The sequence below is a fragment of the Pectinophora gossypiella genome, chromosome 19 (genome assembly GCF_024362695.1).
Source record: "Pectinophora gossypiella chromosome 19, ilPecGoss1.1, whole genome shotgun sequence".
NCBI classification, from domain to species: Eukaryota; Metazoa; Arthropoda; class Insecta; order Lepidoptera; family Gelechiidae; genus Pectinophora; species Pectinophora gossypiella.
In genome coordinates this window covers 43,138-58,725 of record NC_065422.1, presented here as the reverse complement: position 1 = coordinate 58,725, position 15,588 = coordinate 43,138, and the positions used below count along the sequence as shown (strand labels likewise).

Sequence of the window (15,588 nt, the reverse complement as noted above, 5' to 3'; positions counted from 1 at the left end):
CACAAAACCGGTCGCGGCGCGATTTCATCCCGTCTTCCGTCGCGCAACGTCTCTTGTGCGCGGGGAACCTGTTTTCAAGTCGCCACAATAGATTTGCCGCAAATGGCATTAACTACTTGGCCGGAAAAATGGGGAGCGCTGAAGGCTCTCACCCGGTACAACGTTTAAGACAACGGGCCTGAGGGTGCCCAGTTGGGCGCGAACCTCGGCTCAGTACGTCGTTTGAGAGGAAAAATATTTGAACGAATGAATCGACCCTAGTGAGTCGATAGCGATAAGCGCTGATAGAGAGATATGATAGACCACGCCGGCGGGGTCGGTATCGGGGTCCTAAAGTAAACATACACACGGTGTCGCGAGCTGATTGGCTGCCTCTATGGCTAGGGGAACGAACCCTACTGAACATAATAATCTACGAAGCAAAGAGGGATTCAGCGGGCTCGCACCGCTGACATCCCCAAACTATAATAAGTCACATCAAAAAGAAAATGTCATACATACTTCTGGCAACGCAGCAATGAATCCGTGCACATTGGCCGCTTTAGCCGCCGTCACGATTTCTTCAATGGGCACCAACCGCTTGTTGTCACCGTAGGCAATGTTCTCCTTTATACTCCGGTCGAACAGCACCGGCTCCTGCGAGACTATGCCCAGGTTCCCACGCAGGGTGGACAGGCGCATGTCCGACACTATGTTGTATCCGTCCAAGTACTGAAAAAAGATTATGCAAATGGTGTATCAGAAGTATCAGTCATCATCATCAGCCCATAACGTCCCCACTGCTGGGGCACGGGCTCACGTAACGACTACTTACTTACATCAGTAAGTAGTAACCGTACCAACGGCTTAACGTGCCTTCCGAAGCACGAAAAAAAAGAAAAATACTAAAAATAAAGATTTAAAAAAAAAACATCAAAAAACAAAAATGCAAAATGTAAATGTTTGCATTTGAAAAAGTTTATGCAAATGGTGTATCAGAAGTATCACGGCCCTAAACCAATGATTTTCGAAATTGTTTTCGAATGCATATTTGGATCATAAATGATTATCACGTGCTCAGCGGTGAAGAAAAACATCGTGAGGAGACCCACATTCCTGAGGAATGCGTTTCAAAGGTACGTGACATAACCTGTATTGGGCTGGTTTTCCCTTCGCAGGTTGTAACTTGGAAGGTCACACAGGCAGTTGCTTCTGTAAAAAACCCGGTCCTGTCAAATCTTAAGCCTGTGAATACGGGATTTGAGGAGTATGAATTAAGTGAGCATACCACGGAGCCTTCATCAGGGTCATAAAGCCGCTGCAGCAGCTGTATGAGGGTGGACTTGCCGCAGCCGCTGGGCCCCACCAGCGCCACTCGCTGCCCCGTCTCCACGGTCAGGGACAGCCCCGTCAACACCTGCACCGCGCGCCGCGTCGGATAGCGGAACCTTATGTTCTTGTACATTATCTTCCCTGACGCCACCTTGTCAAAGACGAAAACATAACATAAAACGACTATTGGGGGGCAGGAGAGGATCCAGCTTTCATGTGGGGGGGGGGAATCACTAGGTCGCAGACAACCTATCTCCGTAGACTCTACGGCGTAGAGATTTTCTTTTTGTTTTGGTTTTCCCCGAAGGGTAAGGCAAAGGGAACTATGCCCATACAGCCAGTCTTACGTATTTTCTTTCTTGATGATTGATAAAATGTTGAAAGGTGATGATGATGAAACCTAAGCCCCCACCCTCGGAGTAGACTCCTACTCCGAACCCCAAACGAATTAACTCAAAAGTCCGCATAAACTTTCGAGTCATGAAGCGGCTTCTTGGCACGAAGCGAAAATAGGCAGATACACTTTGTTCATTGAATACTCCGATATAATAACACTAGCGAATGTCTTCCGACTAACTTAATGCGATCATTAACCACAAAACACCACTTCGTATTAATTATTTAGATTATTCAATGAAGAAAGCAACTGTCCCGTTCCCGTTTCCCGCTAAAAAGCCGCAGACAACCTATCTCCGTAGAGATTTTCTTTTTGTTTTGGTTTTCCCCGAAGGGTAAGGCAAAGGGAACTATGCCCATACAGCCAGTCTTACGTATTTTCTTTCTTGATGATTGATAAAATGTTGAAAGGTGATGATGATGAAACCTAAGCCCCCACCCTCGGAGTAGACTCCTACTCCGAACCCCAAACGAATTAACTCAAAAGTCCGCATAAACTTTCGAGTCATGAAGCGGCTTCTTGGCACGAAGCGAAAATAGGCAGATACACTTTGTTCATTGAATACTCCGATATAATAACACTAGCGAATGTCTTCCGACTAACTTAATGCGATCATTAACCACAAAACACCACTTCGTATTAATTATTTAGATCATTCAATGAAGAAAGCAACTGTCCCGTTCCCGTTTCCCGTCAAAAAGCCGACCCAAAAACATATAAGGGTTCCGTTTTACCTTTTGAGGTCGGGAACCCTAAAAAATAAAATATAAATATTATGAGAAATGAGTGTGAATGGTATTGGGTGCTTACTATATTTGCTTACCGTTTATACCTGTATGAATTACTATTATAATACTAAAATTAAGTATTTATGTAAGTACTTATACGATTTGTGATAATATTTGTTTATGCACACCTTAGTTTCGTGCCTCACCCAGCAGGGTCCACATAATACCAGCGTCATGGTTCACGCTGCGACTTGTGCTGAGTGAGGCCCTTTTATTTCAGGACGTCCACCACCACCTTATGATCATTCTAATGAACGTCCTCCTATGCTATTTGTAATTGTTTTGTGAAAATTTTTAAGTAGGTAATGTTATTGTCTTGTCTTTCTGTGTGGCGTCCTTTTATAATAAACATTTTTTATTCTATTCTATTTATTCTTTTTGAATGTGTATGTGCTAAAGACATCACTTACATAATTCTCAGCGACGCCTGGTGTTGTCGTGCTCTCGACTTTGGGTTTCCGTTGCAGAAGGGTCAGCACCCTACCGGCTGCTGATATCGCCGCGCCGAAGTTGGGAGCGAAAGCCAGCGCCTGGCCCATCATCCAAGCACCGAAGATCAATGCTTCCGATACTCTAAAGTAGTAACATTTATTAATCAGTTAGGTACGGTCACGAGCATTAATATGTATACACTTTTGTATTGTCTCATTAACTTTTTTGACAAATTGAACTGTAAGTCTCACTAAATTTCAAATATGTTAGTGCGACAGAGTCCTAAAGTGGGTACATTATATTGCTCATGACTATACTAGCGACTCGACCCAACTATTCCAGGGTAATTTCTTTTCCCTATCTTATTATTAGAGAAATGCAGATTTGTATTCAACAAAATATTATTTCTTACTTACTTAATAGACAGACTTTGAAGTCGATTTAATTATTTTAAATTACATACATACATAAACTCACACGTATTTCCCACCGGGGTAAGCGGACCCTAACCAAAAACGAGTTAATATATTATTATTATTTTATTATTGTTTATTTATATGTTGATATTATTATTAATTATTCATAATTTATTAATATTATAATATTACTTATTTATTTTTGAATTTTCTAATGTAGGTAATCTCGAATAGGTAACACTGAAAATATGATTACTTCGGTAACAAATATAAATACAAATATACTTTAACCTACGTTATCAAAAACACTCGAAAGTTAGTTTAATGTCCGACACACCCTTGACCTTTTTCCGATTGTCTTAAATTTACGCCCAAATCGTAACTAATGATACTTTAATGCCTACAACACTGATAAGGGTTTCCTTCATACAAAACACATCAACGAGTCCATTGTCATTGTTTCGTAGTAAGTTTTTTTGACCATAACCACACTCTGGATACTTTATATAAAAAAAATCTAGTTTTACACAGACACTACACATTGACTTTATCGTACACGCGCATCTATATGTGTGACGTCTGACGTCATAAGATGGAAGACTAAAGTAAGACCGAGGGGGAAACCTGGCTCAGCCGCTGGTGGGGAGCGGAGAGTTGTCGTTCTAAGTAAGGAAGTACGTATTTTGATTATGATAACACTTAAATTATTTCCTAAGTTAATCTAATAAAAATCTGGTCTTTTTGAAAATACCCAGTTAGAACTTTCGTAAGTTGGCGACATGCATAAACTGGATATAAGTATGCAAATGACAAACGATTCTAATACGATTCTGATTCTATATTTCGATATTTTTGGGATGACGGTAAGTAATTATATTGACTTGCCTAGTGTTCGAAAAACTACTCCTTCATGTATACAGGGTGTTAGTGACATCGTAACGAATACTGAGGGGGATGAGTCAGACCATGATTCTGAGTTAATATCAAGGGGGATTTCCTGTCGGAAAATTCATGAAATTAGTGATTTTTTAAATTATTTTCAATTCAATAAGTACGTAGTTTTGCGACGGAACATTGCACTTGATATTAATAACTCAATCATTCCTCAAAGTTTTCGTTACGATGTCACTAACACCCTGTATAATAAATATATGTACTTACTTAATAACGTCTTTATAAGGCACCTCTCCGTTCGCGACGAGCACGCCTCCGTACCACAGCGCGAGCGCATACCCAGCGACCGGCGCCGTCTGACCGAACGCAAACACACACCCGCGCCAGCGCAAGTTCTTGCGCGCGATTTTCTTCGCTACCGATCCTGCTTTTGTGTACCTCTCGAGCGCCCCCATTTCACCACCTTAGCAAATAATAGTACTTAAATAAAATAAGTAACTTAAGCTCAACAAAACTCAGAACAACTATCGAGCCAGCCGACGTTGTCACACCTGTAAATTCTGTACAGCGCCATTGTTTTCGAGGAACGTAGCCTGGAAAGTAGCATGGATAATGCTACACCGACAAGAGCGTGGCTCTTAAATTAGTGATGATAAGCCTCGAAAGTCTTTCATTGGGGTATAGTCGTGAGCTTTCATTATAATTATTATGTACTAGCGACCCGCCCTGGCTTCGCTCGGGTGCAATACTGAGGAAAAAATGAAATTATTTACGACATCACATGAAAAACCTCAAAAATAACAGTACTTCTCCATTATTGAATGGATGTTATTATACATATAAACCTTCCTCTTGAATCACTCTATCTATTTAAAAAAAACCGCATCAAAATCCGTTGCGTAGTTTTAAAGATTTAAGCGTACATAGGGATATAGGGACAGAAAAAGCGACTTTGTTTTATACTATGTAGTGAAGATGATCAGTAAAATTTTCACTTACAGAAACTGCTTACAGTCCTTATATTGGTGATAGCTTCAGTGGCGATGGTGTTCGCTCTGTCACTGGCGAGTCTGACGGTCTCCAAGCCACCAGCCAGCACCCGCCCTTCCAGCACCACTGCCCCGATGACCATGGGGACTGATATCAGAGATACCAACGTCATTTGCCACGTGTAGTACATGGAGAGAGTAATGCCAATCAGAATGGTAGCTGTTGCTTGCATCAGAGCTCCGATGCGCGTGCCTGTAGCCTGTAATAAGAATATTTTTTTTGTAATTGATTTGTGATTTAAAGTCTTAATTTATTATCTTGGCTATGTTGGCGAAAAATCCGCTAAACTGAACTGGGAATGGGCGCGACATGTCTGCCGTAAGCATCCGGAAAAGTGGGCCAAAAGCTCTCGCGGCACGACAACAGCGTCGCGCGCGGCACGAATCATATCGAGGGCTTATACCAATAGACGTACGACGTCTATCTACGTAGATAGCATTCGCTGTGCTTATTAGCCAAAACCCTCGATATCATTCATAGCCTGTTGGTATCAGGGTAGTGTTAAATATAGGGTGGAAGTAAATGACATACTCCTTGAACAGCTGCGGCGTCGGCGGCGAGCCGCGAACACAATGCGCCTACGCCGTTGAAAGGATCGTCGAACCATCCTATCTCCTGTTTCAGCATCGCTCGGAAAGCTGCCACCCTGTATAAAATGTTCCATAGTTTTACTATACTACACGGTATTAGTGACACCGTAACGAATACTGAGGGAGATTCAGCTCAAGATTCTGAGTTAATATCAAGTGGAATTAACTACAAAAAACTATTTTAATAATAAAACTCTGAATTATCATCCTTAGATTCCGTTCCAGTGGTCTTTTTTTTGACGTGACTTATTGTAGATTTGCCGCAGATGGCATTAACTACTTGGCCGGACAAATGGGGAACGCTGAAGGCTTTCACCCGGTACAACGTTTAAGACAACAGGCCTGAGGGTGCCCAGTTGGGCGCGAACCTCGGCTCAGGGCGTCGTCGTCGATGTTTTATGTGTGCAATAAGGAATATTTGATTTGATTTAAATTACTTACCTGAGTCTAGCCGTGAGCCTGACACCAGTGAGGTTAAAGATGTAGATTTGCACGAAGATACCTATGCCCGTCAACACGCCGACCAGTAGGAACAGTATCGCGATTATATTCGTCTCAGATCGCACCCAGTTCTCGTCCGAGCTTTCGAATAACTGTGAAATATCAAAAAAGTATCTATGTATATTTGTCTAACCTCCTAAGACCGACTGTTCTTTATAAATCCAAACCACATTGTGTCTGGAAATCTCAATCTTAAGAGGCTAAATAGTCGGCTCGGAACTCTCAGAGAGTTCGGCCCGGAACTCTCAGAGAGTTCTCCCTGAGAGTTCCAGGTCGGGTATTTTTTCTCATTTTTAGAAGATTATAATGTACTTATACATGAATGAAGTGGTCATCGTTGCAGTGTTTATCGAAACAATGTAAGCTCACGACTATAACCCAATTGGGGTAGTCAGAGGTACATCCATTACAAGATAAACTTCATCGAGCTCTCTGTTACCAACGTGGTATTCTTAATTTCCCGGGAATATGAGGGGAATACATAAACTACGCTTATTTCCCATCGGGATAAGCAGAGACTATGGAATTCTATTTGCTTCGATTCTGACACACTTCTTTTGCTTCCTTCATATTCATCAATCGTTCCATACACGCACGCCGGTTCAGAGAGAATAATATGTATACTTACTTAATTATGTAATATGAGAGGGAATACATTAAAATTTACTTACACCATAAGTCTCGCCAAACAAAACAGCGAACATAGGGAATGTGGACCCCACACAGATGGCAGCAATGACTCCAAGAACCATCAACCATTTCTCAGGTTCACACAATTTCATAATCTGACGGAGGGAAATTTAGGTATTTAATAGGTTCTAAACGACATTGGAGTTGATCCAGTCCGCGATAGGCAGATGAGTGTAGTAAGACTCCTCGCCAGCTATGTTTTACCAAACAAAGGACAGTCTCACAAAGTTATAACGACAATGTCCCCATTGGGAAAATAATTACGACTATTAAACTTAAGATTTAACAAATAGACAATAAGTTCACCAAAATCAGATATCAAAATCATCTATTCAACGTAATTATCATGGATAAACTTGTTGAAGGTCAATGTAACATTATTGAATTTACGTCATTTCGCAAGGTGTTATGGCCGAGGAGAAGAAATGACAAGAAACTGCAACAGCAACACTTCTTTTAAATGAATGAGGGTACATTATAAGTTGTTTAATAAGTAGAGGAACACATTCAATAGGTACCAGACATTTTTTATCATTTAGGTAATCATTAATCTTATAATGATATTTTTAATAAATGAAGTAAGCTTTTTTCAGAAATTTTCAGACAAATTTAAAATATTATCTTCTGGTATTTTATTGTAAAAACGTATAACCCCAAAAAAGATGAATTTGTTCTTTCTTACCTGCCATGTAGTCGGTTTGATTACAAACTCTTTGCGCTCTGGTATTTCCATTTCGTCCTCGGATTCAGATTCAGATTCCGCGCTCTTCACTGATTCAACAGATGCCAGTTTTGATAGTGGGGGTCGGTTGAGTCTTAAACCTGTGGAAAGATACAATAATAATAATAATAAAAGAAGTTTATTCAACCACAAATATTTTTACAAAATTGCTCAAACCTAATTACATGTAACACATTATCAGTTGTGGCCGAAAAGGAGGAGCCTCAGCATTGCTGCTGCTTTTCAGTCACCCCCTGTATAACCAACTGAGTCGCTACACTGGACGCCGCGAGAACATTTTACCAAAACAACAACACAATTAAAATTAAAATTTAGACAGAAACATAATAAACCATGATGCAATTTGGTCGACCAACTGGCGAGGAATAAACATTCAACATTCTCACATCGTTCCATGAAAAGGAAGTCTTGGCATTTAAATACTTAAATGAGATGTCTCGGTGAACTCCGTACTATACCAAAGCACATTACCAAACAAGTAACTATTACGAAAGGTTGCCTGGAAGAGATTGCTACTTAGCAATAAGGCCACCTATTGTGCTCTTTTATTTCTCTTTTGTTTGTAATTTTGTATTTCCTTTGTGCGCAATGAAGTATTTGTTAAGTAAGTAATATTAATAACCTAAGTAAGGTTTATGTCCCACTGCTGGGCCTCCTCAATTAACCGGAGGGGGTATGGAGCATACTCCACCACGCCGCACTGCACCACTGCGTCACGTCCAAAAATAATAAAAACATGTATCTTTTTTCTGATTACTCGGTATCATCTCCACCCAATTCCCTGGGCTTCCACTAGCTACTTGTACTTGAAAAACTTCGCTAAAATATAATAACTTACGTTTAGGTTTTGACTCCTTGTTCTCAGTACCAGCAGTGCCTCCTGTTTCGGGGGCTATACTGGGTTCATTTTCCAGCACAAGCTGGTAATACCGACCCTTCTGGTTGATCAGCTCCTCGTGTGTACCCTGTTCTACCACCTCACCTTTGTCTATCAGAACTATACGGTCAGCGTTCAAAACCGTTGCCAATCTGAAAAGGTTTTTGGATCAGTGTCTGCGTAACTGTCACCACTATACCCCAAATGGGTAGTCAGATGTAGATACATCCATCGCAAGATGAACTTAATAATTACCTTACCAAGCTTAGCTATGGCATAAGTACAAAGAAGAAAAAACTGGACTTCTTAGACAATGGTCAGAGAGTATAATCATCATATTTCAAAAGTTTCTCAAGACTTAACCACAGAATGAAATCTCTCAGACACGTCGGAGTCGACGGTTTCCCTCTTTCAGGGCTCCCTCAGCGCTCCCCATTTATCCGGCCAAGTAGTTAATGCCATATGAGGCAAATCTACATAAGTCTACAATACTAAATAAGTGACGCCAAAAAAACTGAATATCGGTCCACTTCTGGTCGCTGATTTTGGCGACCTGAGCCTAGCCTCGGTCTTTTGGCCGAGTAAAATACCAGCTAAGGCCTACCACGTACAATAAAGTCACGTCAAAAATAAAAACTACAGTAGTTATGACAAAAAGAAACCTGAACTACCTGTGGCTCACCATAACGGTGGTCCTGTTCTGGGCTGCAGCGTCCAAAGCCCTTTGGACTTTGGCTTCGCTTTGGGAGTCCAAAGCTGATGTGGCTTCGTCTAGAATCAGGATCTTTGGCTTTCGAACAAGCGCTCGTGCGATGGCTATGCGTTGTTTCTGCCCTCCAGATAGTTGGGCACCGCGCTCGCCTATCATTGTATTGTACTCCTGCGTAAAGAAACATAATCTTTTAAGATTTAGCGGATAGGCACACCCCTGACACTCCATAAAATCTCATTCTTACCTTGCCACGTAACTGTGAGCGAGATAGTCCGCGCGTGCTCTCCCCCTTACTCTACCCCGTTATTTGGACTAAAGTAAGACCCAGAGGGGGAAAGTAGATCTAGCTCGGCGCTAGATACGAATTCATGCTGGGCGGCGAGTTACCGTTCTATACGTAGTATATTCTTTGTTCTGTAATACATTACGTACTGAGGACTACATTTTTTAAAAAGTCCTTACAAACTCCTCATTTCTAAATAAGGGCGAGGTGGGCACGCGCCATATACTATTCTTAATCAAAATGGCTGCCAGTTATCTCTTGATTACTTCTTATGATCTGTGCTTTGGCATTAGGAATCACGGTGTCAGGCAACTTCATAAGTAAACATAACCGTTAGCAATAAAGTGTAATAATACTTACTTCAGGTAGATTTTTAATAAAATTGTGGCAGTACGCCTGTTTTGCTGCTACAATTATTTCCTCGTCTGTACACGAAGGATTACTCATGCTGAAAGAAAAATGAAGCATAAGTATATATTTTAGTTACACAACATAACACATAACATAATCATCCTATATACGTCCCACTGCTGGGCACAGGCCTCCACTGAATCAACCGGAGGGGGTATGGAGCATACTCCACCACGCAGCTCCAATGCGGGTTGGTGAAGAGTTACACAAATCATCTCTTAATTTAATAAGTACATAAACAGTCTATTACGTTCCACTACTTGGCACTAGGCCTCCCAGTAACCTGGAGGGGGCATGGAGGAAACCATTCCAGGATTTGTGGCAATCGGCTCGCCCATTGGGTATTTGACTGGGTCAAAGACAAATTATAAAATGCTAATCTAGAAACAGGAGTCAGTGTAAGATGATCAAAAATCAATCTCATTTTACTTTTCGACTTATTTTCAGATTTTATTTATGAATTAAGTAACAATGAGTACGACGTTTAACCGCTTTTATTGACGACGTCACAAAACTGTATTTCTATACAAACTCCAAAGAAAACTTTCATTTTCGAGGTTGTCAAGTAGCCTATTATATTCCCCCCTATTATATGGGTCTAAAACATACTACTCTACGCCTCTTCCTCTTCGGGGATACAGGCGTGTTATTTATGTTATTCTACGGCATATTGCAAGGCTTTATGGCTTAACTTACCGAATATTATCTTTGATGCTGCCAGCGAATAGCACCGGTTCTTGTCCAACCACGGCAATGTGCTGGCGCCAGTGTCGCACATTCATTGTCTTCAGATCGTGGCCTGATGCCAAGACCTCCCCCTGCTCTGGGTCGTACATTCTTTGCAGGAGCTGGAGTACGGTAGACTTGCCGCATCCACTCGCCCCAACCAGCGCTACTGTTTCGTTGTTCTTTATTTTTAAGTTCAAGCCGTTTAGGACCTGAAAAATAATCTTATGTCAGTAGTAGCACTCCTCGCATGAGAAGGAAACCTACAGAACCATAGTGACTTGCCTTTCGTGAGGATAACGAGGTGTAAATTAAAATAAATGCAGTTGTTTTTTATATATTACGATTATACTACTGAGATTTATATAGGAGGAAGGAAGACAGTAATTAACATTTTATTATTACTTGTCCCCGCGCGAATTTTATCGAGGGCTTCAACCAATGTCCGAACGACATATACGTATTATAATAGACCATTCCAGTAGGATCACTAAGAAATGGGGGAAAATACCAAACCTGAACATCAGGTCTCGCTGGGTATCTAAAGAACACGTCTTTCAGCTCCATGTCTCCATGTAAGACTGGTTTGACGCCTTCATTGGAAAGGCTGTCGATTTCAGGTTTTCTGTCGAGGACGGCAAATATTGAGGCGGCGGAGGCGCGCGCCGCCGTCACTGCTTCTAAGTGAGGTGACGTCAGCCCCACGTTTTGTGCGCCTTGAAGCACACTGAAGAAAACCTGTGGAAGTGATATTTGAATTATACTGTCGAGGTTTTTCTATACCAAACCCACACTGCCCGCACTGGAGCAGCGTGGTGTGTGTTGCATACGTGCTCTGTTTGATTGAGGGCCTGGTACGTAATAAGTTATGTATGGTATGTTTATGTATGTCATCCCAGACGTACGACGCTCACTGCTGGGCATAGGCCTCCCCCAAAGATCTCCACGACGATCGGTCACAGGGTGATTTTATTCAAGCTTATTATTAAATTTTTCTTTATTAAAATTCATAAATAAGTTAAATAGAAAAAGAAAATGTTTTTTCGACATTATTAAGATCTGTCTTGATTTAGTATTAATCCGAATTTCATAATTTATCTTTGACCTAGGAAACTACCCAATTTTATCTTGAAGAACCAGTCTGTCAGAAGTCATAACTCACGATCATAAGGGTAGCCGGCGTATACACTGGGTTCGCTTCATGCCTGCTGTCGAGGATGAGGCTGACTCCGTACCAGAAGGCCAGGGCGTACGTGCAGTAGATGATGAACCACATAAAACCGCTGCCGAACCCTGAGAACATCCCCTTCCGGCTCCCTGTTCTTTTTGCTGGACTCAAGCGTATGCTGTACCTGGGGGGTTAGAAAGGCCACATTGAAGCAATTCACCCACTTAACACTTTCAAGGATAGAACGTCTAATGACGTTCCGATTCCAAGGAGTCATATTACCTATTATGAACCATCAATGACCCATGATCTCTGTCCGTGAAAGGATTAAAAAGCAATATTGCTATTTGACATTTGATGGCATTGCGCACTTACTATTATATTCGCAAATAACAAATTGCGATATTACCTTTTCTATATTACTTCCGTGTGACTTTTTAACCCCCCTAACGTCGTAAATATTTCGGTTTAATATTATAATTACCTTTCACATTACGAATCAATTATTGATTTATCTAAGTGCAGTTTTCACTAACACAGCACGACCATTAGACGGCGATACGGCTCACCTATCTCGGTGGTCTAACAGAAAGCTCGGTGAGGTACGGTGTGGGTACTTAGTTTATCTTGCGATGGATGTACCTCTATCCTCAATGTGATATAGTTGTGAACTTATGTTATGTTATGTCACATCACGAGCTTTTAGCATCTATCAACAAAGAGTGCTCTTTTTAAATTCTTCGGACCATGGTCATAGAATAACGAATAATAATGGTGTACAGTCGGGTCAACTCACACAAATCTGGCCAGCCGTTCTCAAGCGAAAAGGTTACCGAGGAAACTAAAGGTGGTATTAATAAACTAATCTCAATTGAGACTGCCCTCAAGATCATGCTCAAGTCCCTGTTTTTATATAAGGTAAACGCTCCTATTACCGCCAGGTTAAGCTATGCTCTGATTACCCCTCAGAAATTAAGTACTTCTGTATTTGCTAGTGCAGCTTATTTATTTTATTTGTATTGTTATGACTGTCTTCTGCTAAATACATCACGAATTTTTAATTTTGAGTGAATATTTTGGATAAAAAATAATTTTATGTCCGAAAACTCACTTTCCTCTATTACCGCCACATGAATTGCGGTTTTTTCTATTACCGCCTTTGCTGCATCGAATACCGCCAACGAGATATCTAACCAACTATTCAGATACAATAAAATACTTTATTTAAAAAAAGGTTGTTTTAATACCGTATTTTTACCACGGTTAATGTAGTTAATAGATACATAAATTGGGAAGGCACTGTCTCTCAAAATACAGGTTCACCTAGTTTAAAAGACAGCGTTCCAACAAAAACTGTAAACGAACTGTTTTCAATAATCATCATCATCAACAGCCGTATGACGCCCACTGCTGGGCAAAGGCCTCCCCCAAGGATCTCCACAACGATCGGTCCTGCGCTGCCCGCATCCAGCGGCTTCCCGTCACCTTCACCAGATCGTCGGTCCACCTTGTAGCAGGCCTACCCACTGAGCGTCGTCCGACACGTGGTCGCCACTCCAGAACCTTTCCGCCCCAGCGGCCATCGGTTCTCCTCGCTATGTGTCCTGCCCACTGCCACTTCAGTTTTGCAATTCTCCGAGCTATGTCGGTGACTTTAGTTCTCTTGCGGATCTCCTCATTTCTGATTCGATCAAGCAGGGAAATACCGAGCATAGCTCTCTCCATTGCCCGCTGAGCGACACCGAGCCTCCTCACGAGACCCATAGTAAGCGGCCACGTCTCACTGCCGTAGGTCATCACTGGCAACACGCGCTGGTCAAAGACTTTCGTTTTGAGACACTGGTATTTTGGACGAGAAGATATTCCGCAGCTTCCCGAACGCTGCCCATCCGAGTTGGATCCGACGAGAGATCTCTTTCTCGAAGTTGGACTTACCTAACTGGATTATTTGTCCTAGGTAAATGTACTGGTCTACAACTTCGAGTGTAACGTTCCTAACCTGAACTGGAGTGGGTGCGACATGGTCGTTGGACATAATTTTTGTCTTTGCCATGTTCATGCTAAGACCCACTCGTTGGGATGCGTTACTGAGATGCTCGAGCATGGTGTTCAGGTCTTCCAGAGTCTCAGCCATTAGGACTATATCATCGGCAAATCGAAGGTGCGTCAGGTACTCACCGTTGATGTTGATGCCAAATCCTTTCCAGTCCAGAAGCTTAAAAATATCCTCCAATGCAGCAGTGAACAGTTTCGGAGAGATGACATCTCCCTGTCTCACTCCTCGCTGCAGTTGGATCGGATTAGAGCTCTGGTTCTGTACTCGAACTGACATAGTGGCATTTTGGTAGAGGTCCCTTAGCTTTTCGATGTACCTATGGTCCACTTGGCACCTCTGAAGAGACTGCAACACCGCTCAGGTCTCCCTTTCTCATAGTCCACAAACGCCAAGCAAAGTGGCAGATTATACTCTTCGGTCTTCTGTATAACCTGCCGCAGCGTATGGATGTGGTCTATGGTGCTAAAGCCTTTTCGGAAACCGGCTTGTTCGGGGAGGCTGGAAGTCGTCAAACCTGCAAGCGAGACGATTCGTAATGACCCTCGAAAACAACTTGTAGACATGGCTCAGAAGCGAGATAGGTCTGTAGTTCTTCAGTAGGGCTTTATCACCTTTCTTGAAGAACAGGATCACCTCGCTTCCGCTCTATGCCCTCGGCGTTTTGCCCTGAAATATGACGGAATTGAAGAGCCTCAGGAGGGCTTTGAGTATTGGCGTTCCGCCCGCTCTCAGAAGTTCTGCTGTGATTCCGTCATCTCCTGCCGCTTTGCTGTTTTTGAGCTGTTTGAGGGCCATCCTAATCTCGTACAGGCTGACGTCCGGGATATCTTCAGTGTAGTGTCGGGTAAGCTTCGCTCGAGGGTCTCGAGCCATGCTTTCGCCTGATGTTTTCGTGGAATATAGCTGTCTATAGAAACTCTCAATCTCCCTCAGGATTTCGGGAGTTGACGAAATGATTCTGTATGAGGAGTTTTCAATAAACTTTATTATTATTGTTATTTTTTTATTAAATGAATTATGACATAAACTACAGAAAAATCTTTTGGTTTCAGAAATTTATATACATAATTGACGTCTGTCTCTGTCCATCCGTCTGTCTCTGTCCGTCCGTCTGTCCATCCGTCTGTCTCTGTCTATCCGTCTGTCTCTGCCGGTCCGTCTGTCTCTGTCTATCCGTCTGTCTCTGTCCGTCCGTCTGTCCATCCGTCTGTCTCTGTCCGTCCATCTGTCTCTGTCCATCCGTCTGTCTCTGTCTGTCCTTCTGTCTCTGTCCGTCCGTCTGTCTCTGCCTGTCCTTCTGTCTCTGTATGTTCTTCTGTCTCTGTCCGTCCGTCTGTCCCTGTCCGTCCGTCTGTCTCTATCTGTCCGTCCGTTTCGGTCTGTCCGTCCGTCTCTGTCAGTCCGAAGAATAATGCATCACCCTGTCTATACGTAAATCATAAGAGGGAATCTATGGTGGCGGTAATAGAAACATGTATGTAATTTCTGTGTTTCAATTTCCGCCACATAAAAATTAGCCTTAAGAAAACAAATAAATATTCAAA

General features: G+C 42.2%; 1 protein-coding gene across 1 annotated transcript in view; it reads right to left on the bottom strand.

Annotated features, from left to right (window-relative positions):
* LOC126375619 (multidrug resistance protein homolog 49-like) overlaps window positions 1-15,588 on the bottom strand; it is a 44,222-nt gene that overhangs the window by 1,354 nt on the left and 27,280 nt on the right. Inside the window, exons 9-23 of the mRNA XM_050022600.1 lie at window positions 11,983-12,172; window positions 11,337-11,558; window positions 10,791-11,032; window positions 10,044-10,131; window positions 9,360-9,568; window positions 8,650-8,840; window positions 7,752-7,891; window positions 7,051-7,164; window positions 6,320-6,471; window positions 5,820-5,934; window positions 5,238-5,487; window positions 4,506-4,701; window positions 2,907-3,069; window positions 1,268-1,462; window positions 502-711 (exon numbers count right to left, since the gene is read on the bottom strand). Of these exons, the coding sequence (XP_049878557.1) occupies window positions 502-711; window positions 1,268-1,462; window positions 2,907-3,069; window positions 4,506-4,701; window positions 5,238-5,487; window positions 5,820-5,934; window positions 6,320-6,471; window positions 7,051-7,164; window positions 7,752-7,891; window positions 8,650-8,840; window positions 9,360-9,568; window positions 10,044-10,131; window positions 10,791-11,032; window positions 11,337-11,558; window positions 11,983-12,172 (2,677 nt within the window). The remainder of the gene's footprint in view (window positions 1-501; window positions 712-1,267; window positions 1,463-2,906; window positions 3,070-4,505; window positions 4,702-5,237; window positions 5,488-5,819; window positions 5,935-6,319; window positions 6,472-7,050; window positions 7,165-7,751; window positions 7,892-8,649; window positions 8,841-9,359; window positions 9,569-10,043; window positions 10,132-10,790; window positions 11,033-11,336; window positions 11,559-11,982; window positions 12,173-15,588) is intronic.